Source organism: Chenopodium album, chromosome 15, assembly GCF_948465745.1.
Source record: "Chenopodium album chromosome 15, dcCheAlbu1.1, whole genome shotgun sequence".
NCBI classification, from domain to species: Eukaryota; Viridiplantae; Streptophyta; class Magnoliopsida; order Caryophyllales; family Amaranthaceae; genus Chenopodium; species Chenopodium album.
In genome coordinates this window covers 33757311-33764083 of record NC_137848.1, presented here as the reverse complement: position 1 = coordinate 33764083, position 6773 = coordinate 33757311, and the positions used below count along the sequence as shown (strand labels likewise).

The window sequence follows — 6773 nt, the reverse complement described above, 5'->3', positions numbered from 1 at the left end:
GAGACAAGAAAAAAGGTACCTAATGCTGGAGTTTTCACACAAAATAGAAAGGTTTTAATTTGAGAAGCACCAAAAGTAAGGGATTAAGTGATATGAAACATCCAAGAAAACCAAGAAAAAGGGGAAAAATCAACTAACAACAACTTCAAATCAACAAAACAAGATAAACCTATCTCAACAATCACCAAGATATATGAAATAGGGTTCTTAATCAAAGCTAACACAAAGTAAAGCTAGGATTAAGGTTTAACCACAAAGATTACAAGTAGAAATCACAAAGAAAGCAAATAATCACAAAGATTATGGGTAGAGAGATCTCATTGATTTCAAAATTAAGCAAAGTTGCTCCCCAAAAGAAAGTTTAGCCCTATTTAAAGGCTTTACAAATAACCTTAAAGTTCTTAAATTACACCCCTTGGATTAAAAATGAAAGGTCAAGATTAAAAGATAGTAAATAGAAGCACAAAAGAAAGGAAGTTGTTCGCTCGAAACAGGGCATCGGGAGCGGGCGCTCCTCAAACCTGGAATTTCAAAAGACATCCAACAAAGGAGTGCGCGCTCCTCCTGGGGGAGCAGGTGCTCCTTATAAGGGGATCGGCCGCTCCTCGCGACTGCCTGGACAGCTCAACTTCAAACGTTCATAACTTTTTCGTTTCTTGCTCAAATTTGGCATGTGACCTGTCGTTGGAAAGCTCTTGAACTCTAATTCCACCTCAAACTTTAATCACCTAAAAACTCTTTGTAACGAAGGAGATATGGCTGAATGAAATAGATGCATCATACATTGATAAATTTCTTTCTTGGCTAACACACGGAAACCTTAGAGCTTTATTCTAAGAAAACAAAACTTACTCAAGTTTGATGATAGTCAACCCTGAGAGGTGACCACCAAGGAGTTTAGTTCGACTACGTGTCACAACACGTGGCACGTCTTCAACTTCCTCCACTAAGTTCCATGCACCCGTTTCAAATCCCTCCTCTTCAAAAGGAATTTCCCTTAATTCCGGATCATTATCACCAACATCTTCTTCAAAAAGAAAAGGAGCAAGATTACCAACGTAAAGGTAGCATGAACTCCAAAGTCTCCCGAAAGTTTGAGCTTGTAAGCATTAGATCCAACCCTCTCCACAATTTCAAAGGGGCCTTCGGATCTTGGCATGAGCTTGTTCTTTCTCTTAGCCAGAAATCTTTCCTTGGCTTCTTGAATTTGTTTGCTTTTGCCTTATAACTCTTATTTGCTTTCTCAATCCTCTTCTTGACATCTTCATGAAGCTTTTTAATCGTTTCAACTCTATCTTTTGCCTCAAAACTCAACTCCTCTTGAGGAATACTAGGCAACAAGTCAAGTGGTAAGCGGGGATTGAAACCATATACTACTTCAAATGGTGTTTTCTTGGTAGCTATGCAATGAGAGCGGTTGTAAGCAAATTCAACTTGAGGAAGTTTAAGATCCCAATCTTTCATGTGTTTGCTAATGATAGCTCGGAGAACAGTGGACATGGTATGATTTGTCACCTCCGTTTGCCCATCGGTTTGAGGGTGACTAGAAGTACTAAATAAGAGCTTGGTTCCTACTAACTTCCACAAGGTCTTCCAAAAGTATCTCAAGAACTTAGGATCTCGATCTGACACAATGCTTTTTGGAATGCCATGAAGCTTCACCACTTCTCTAAAGAACAAGGTACCCACATGAGAAACTTTGTCGGTCTTGTGATAAGGAATGAAATGAGCCATCTTGCTAAAACGATTAACCACAATAACACGGAATCATTTTGCCTTGAAGTGCGAGGGAGAGCAACCACAAAATCCATACTAAGGTCATCCCATGGGTGACTAGGAACTAGAAGAGGAGAGTAGAGTCCTTCATGGAATTGACTCTTAGCCTTATGACAAGCCCCACAACGAGCTATTACGTCTTGCACATCAGCAAATATTCTAGCCAATAAAAATGTTCTCGAAGGATGTCATACGTTTTTGCAACCCCAAAGTGTCCGACTAGGCCTCCTTGATGAGCTTCTTTAACAAGTAACTTTCAATGAGAACATTTCGGAACACAAAGCTTGTTTCCCTTGAAAATGAAACCTTCTTGCATCATGAAAGAGCCATTGATCCCCTTCTCACACTTCTTCATTAACTCACCAAAATCCTCATCATCACCATACAACTCTTTGAGCAACTCAAACCCCAAAAACTTTGCATCGAAAATAGTGATCACAATGCCTCCTAGAAAGAGCATCGGCCATAACATTGCTCTTCCCTTCTTTGTACTTAGAAGAGAAAGTAAAAGATTGGAGAAATTCAACCCATTTGGCATGTCTTGCATTGAGTTTATGAGAACTATTGATGTACTTGAGAGATTCATGATCTGAATGTAGTACAAATGGTCTAGGCCTCAAGTAATGTGACTAATGATCAAGAGCCCTCACAATGGCATTGAACTCCTTGTCATAAGTACTATATCTCATTCTTGCCCCACCAAGCTTCTCACTAAAATAAGCAACCGGCCTCCCTCCTTGAACAAGTACCGCCCAACTCCAACCCCACTAGCATCACATTCAACCTCAAAGGGTTGATCAAAATTTGGAAGAGCTAAGATTGGAGCCTCACACAACTTCTTCTAGAGAGTCTCAAAAGCCCGTTGTGCCGATGGTGTCCACTCAAAAGTACCTTTCTTCATGCATTCGATTACCGGAGCCAAAATAGTGCTAAAATTTTTCAGAAATCTTCGATAGAAAGAATCTAGACCATGGAAACTCCTAACTTGGGTGAGAGTGGTAGGAGTAGGCCAAGATTGAATGGCTTCCACCTTACTAGGGTCTATTGAGATCCCTACATTAGAAATCACATAGCCAAGAAAAATAACACTGTCCACCATAAAAGTACATTTTTCTAACTTGGCAAAAAGCCTCCTACATCTTAATGTTTCAAATATTTGCTTTAAATGTTCAACATGATCAAGTTCACATTTGCTATAAACAAGTATATCGTCAAAATAAACAACAACAAATCTACCAATGAAGGGGCGAAGTACCTCATTCATGAGTCTCATGAAAGTGCTAGGAGCATTTGAGAGCCCAAATGGCATTACAAGCCACTCATACAAGTCTTGCTTTGTCTTAAAAGTGGTTTTCCATTTATCTCCTTCACGCATGCGAATTTGGTGGTACCCCATCCTCAAGTCAATCTTTGAAAACATCTTGGAACCATTCAATTCATCAAGCATATCATCAAGTCGAGGAATAGGAAATCGATATTTGATGGTAATATTATTGATGGCCCTACTATCCACACACATCCTCCATGTGCCATCTTTTTTTGGAACCGGAACCGAATAAGGGCTAAGGGATTCCCTCACAAATTCTCTTTCCATTAACTCAGCAACTTGTCTTTGAAGTTCTCTTGCTTTATCGGGAGTACATCTATAAGCCGGTCTATTAGGGAGTTGTGATCTGGGAATAAGATCAATTTGATGCTTAATTCCCCTAATAGGTGGCAAACCGGGTGGGAGATCATCGGGGAAAACATCATGGTACTCAACCAACACTTCCTTGACAAGGGGGTAGATTGGGTTCTCTCGCTCACTCTCTTGTGTTTCCCTAAGAAGACAAATAAAAACAATTTGTCCTTGATTTATCTCATTTCCTATCTCATTTTCCCCAATGCTAAGGTTCTCTTTGATTGTGTTTCCCGTACCCAAGGGTTCTTTGTGTTTAATTGTCGGGGACAAGGGGTTGAGTACAATCTTTTTCTTATCCATTAGGAATGAATAAGTGTTTTTTCTTCCATCATGCAATACATTTATATCAAATTTCCAAGACCTTCCAAGTAAAACATGACAAGCATCCATAGGCAACACATCACAAAGCACCTCATCCTTATATAATTTGCCAATTGAAAAAGAAAGAAGAGTTTGTTTTGTTACCTTCACCTCATTGTGATTATTAAGCCATTGAAGCGTATATGGAGTAGGATGATCGGTAGTGTCAAGATTGATCTTGCTCACTAATGTTGTTGAAGCCAAATTAGTGCAAGAGCCACTATCAATGATAAGGTTGCAAACTCGATCTTTGATGGTGCAACGAGTTTGGAAAATGTTCTCCCTTTGCTCTTCCGCCAAGGGAGTGGAAATGGAGTGAAGTGCCCTTCTAACAACAAGGATTTGACCCTCATCGGCTTCTACAAAAACCTCATCCTCCTCATCATATATAGGGTCCCCAAAATCCTTCTTCTCATCTTCATACTCATCATCATCCATTTCACGAATCATCATACCTCTACTATTGGGACACTCATTAGCAAAATGTCCATAGCCTCTACACTTGTAGCAAGCCTTCCTATTTCTCATCTTGTTATGATCATCTTTGCTAGAAGAATGCATAGGAGCCTTGCCTTTGTCATCCTTGGCAATGGGCTTGCTTGTCTCACCCTTTGGAGTAAAAGGATTCTTGAAAGTAGGTTTAGAATACCCACTAGCACTACTTATCTTGTCATACTTCTCAAACTTCAAAGCCTTTTGCACAACTTGATCAAAACTTCCATGGGCATGTACATCAACCTTTTGCCCAAGCTTTCTCTCAAGACCACCAATGTACCTAGCAATCTTATGCTCCGGTGCTTCTTCAATTCCACTCAAAATAGAGAGTTTTTCAAACTCCCTAGTATACTTTTCTATCGACATAGCCCCTTGCTTAAGAGAATTCAATTTAAGATAGGCATCTTGCAAATAATCTCTAGGCACAAAAGCTCTATTCATATGTTTCTTCAATTTCTCCCAAGAAGTGATTTTTGATTTTCCATCTTTCCTCCTACGATTCTTTAAGTTCTCATACCACAAAGAAGCATGTTGTTTAAGTTTAAGGATGGCCAATTTACAACGTTTTTCATTATTATAACCCTTATATTCAAACATATTCTCCATACTTCTAACCCAATCAAGAAATTCATTAGGATCAAGATTACCTTCAAACTCCGGAAATTCCAACTTGATGTCTCAGTCATGGTTGTCCTCATGGTGTCGTTGGTGGTGTTCCCTTCTCCAGTGAGGGGAGTGAAAACCATCTTCTCCACTTGGGCTTCTCCTTCTTCTAGGACTTCTTATATTCTCCAAGACCTCAAGAAGTCTATCAAACTTCCTTTCTAGAGAATCCAATTTAGAGTGCTCATTGTAACTTTCATCATGTTCATAATAGTACCTATCATCCATGTTTCTAGTTAAAAGCTTGTATCTTTGAGAGAAAATTTCAAATTTTGCGGGAAAAAGATGAGATCTTTTGAGAGGGGGAAAGAGAAATTCAAAAGGTAGGATCTTTCTAGACTAATAACCTAGGCTCTTGATACCAAATTGATATGAAATATCCAAGAAAACCAAGAAAAAGGGGGGAAAATCAACTAACAACTTCAAATTAACAAAACAAGATAAACCTATCTCAACAATCACCAAGATATATGAAATAGGGTTCTTAATAAAATCTAACACAAAGTAAAGCTAGGATTAAGGTGTAACCACAAAGATTACAAGTAGCAATCACAAAAAAAGCAAATAATCACAAAGATTATGGGTAGAGAGAGAAAATCTCATTGAATTCAAAATTAAGCAAAGTTCCTCCCCAAAAGAAAGTTTAGCCCTATTTAAAGTCTTTACAAATAACCCTAAAGTTCTTAAATTACACCCCTTAGATTACAAATGAAAGGCTAAGATTAAAAGATAGTAAAAAGAAGCACAAAATAAAGGAAGTCGTTCGCTCGAAACAGGGCATCGGGAGCGGCTGCTCTAAAGGGAAGGAGCGGGCGCTCCTCAAACCTGGAATTTCAAAAGACACCCATATGAGTGGGCGCTCCTTTGTGAGGAGCGCTCGCTCCTCCTGGGGGAGCGGGCGCTCCTTATAAGGGGAGCGCCTGCTCCTCGCGACTGCCTGGACAGCTCAACTTCAAACATTCATAACTTCTTTGTTTCTTGCTCAAATTTGGCATGTGACCTGTTGTTGGAAAGATCTTGAACTCTATTTTCACCTCCAACTTGAATCACCTAAAAACTCTTTGTAACGAAGGAGATATGGCTGAATGAAGTAGATACATCATACATTGATAAATTTATTTCTTGGCTAACACACGAAATCCTTGGAGCTTTATTCTAAGAAAACAAAACTTACTCAAGTTTGATGATATTCAACACCAAGAGGTGACCACCAAGGAGTTGAGCTCGACTACGTGTCACAACACGTGGCACGTCTTCAACTTCCTCCACCAAGTTCCATACACCCGCATCATTAAGGGAGTATACTTAAGCCTGTCCATTTTTCATAGCCTTGAGCCTAGCCACGTTACAACCCTAGAAAGGCCCTCCTTGAGGTAGACCATAACCATATACCAAAATCATCATTCTACGAAAATATAGCCCACCTTAGGCCTTTGCACATATGGACCTACTATTGAGTAGTTATGCCCATACATAAAATGCATAAAATGTTGAGTAGGTGTTTTCTCTGATGTGAGAGAATGTAGGGTAGTCTAATAAATGATTGTATTTGTTCCCAAAATGGGGAAAATCTCCCTATTTATAGGGTCATGGGAATACGTGCTCATTAGGTCATTCTGACCTAATGGGCTGTGCCACATTGCGACTTTCTTGGGAATTAGGCCTTGAAGGCCGCAATTCCAACTGATATCTGAGGTTGACACGTGTCATCTGGTGAGTGGCCCACGTGGGGCCTGTCCAGGCTTAACACGTGTCCCTCTCTAATTGGGCCACGTGTCTAGGTTATTTTTACCCAAAC

The 6773-nt window shown here is 39.7% G+C and overlaps 1 protein-coding gene across 1 annotated transcript; it reads right to left on the bottom strand.

The window, feature by feature from the left end:
- Window positions 1-2032: 2032 nt before the first annotated feature.
- Window positions 2033-5203, bottom strand: LOC145581076 (uncharacterized). Its single transcript, XM_081638145.1, has 5 exons — window positions 5056-5203; window positions 4556-4959; window positions 3923-4510; window positions 2690-3184; window positions 2033-2365 (listed from the first exon to the last, which is right to left on the bottom strand). The coding sequence occupies exons 1-5, from the start codon at window positions 5201-5203 to the stop codon at window positions 2033-2035; spliced, it is 1968 nt and encodes a 655-aa protein (XP_081494271.1).
- Between the last annotated feature and the right edge of the window lie 1570 nt (window positions 5204-6773).

What these genes read in the sequence shown, in the direction of transcription:
- LOC145581076 (XM_081638145.1), bottom strand. Translation starts at nt 5,203, where the DNA reads ATGGATGATAGGTACTATTATGAACATGATGAAAGTTACAATGAGCAC. An exon ending in AAGCCCAAGTGGAGAAGATG is followed by an intron (nt 4,960 to 5,055) that starts GTTTTCACTCCC and finishes CGGAGTTTGAAG; the next exon opens with GTAATCTTGATCCTAATGAA. An exon ending in ATAATCACAATGAGGTGAAG is followed by an intron (nt 3,185 to 3,922) that starts GTAACAAAACAA and finishes ATGTTTTCAAAG; the next exon opens with ATTGACTTGAGGATGGGGTA.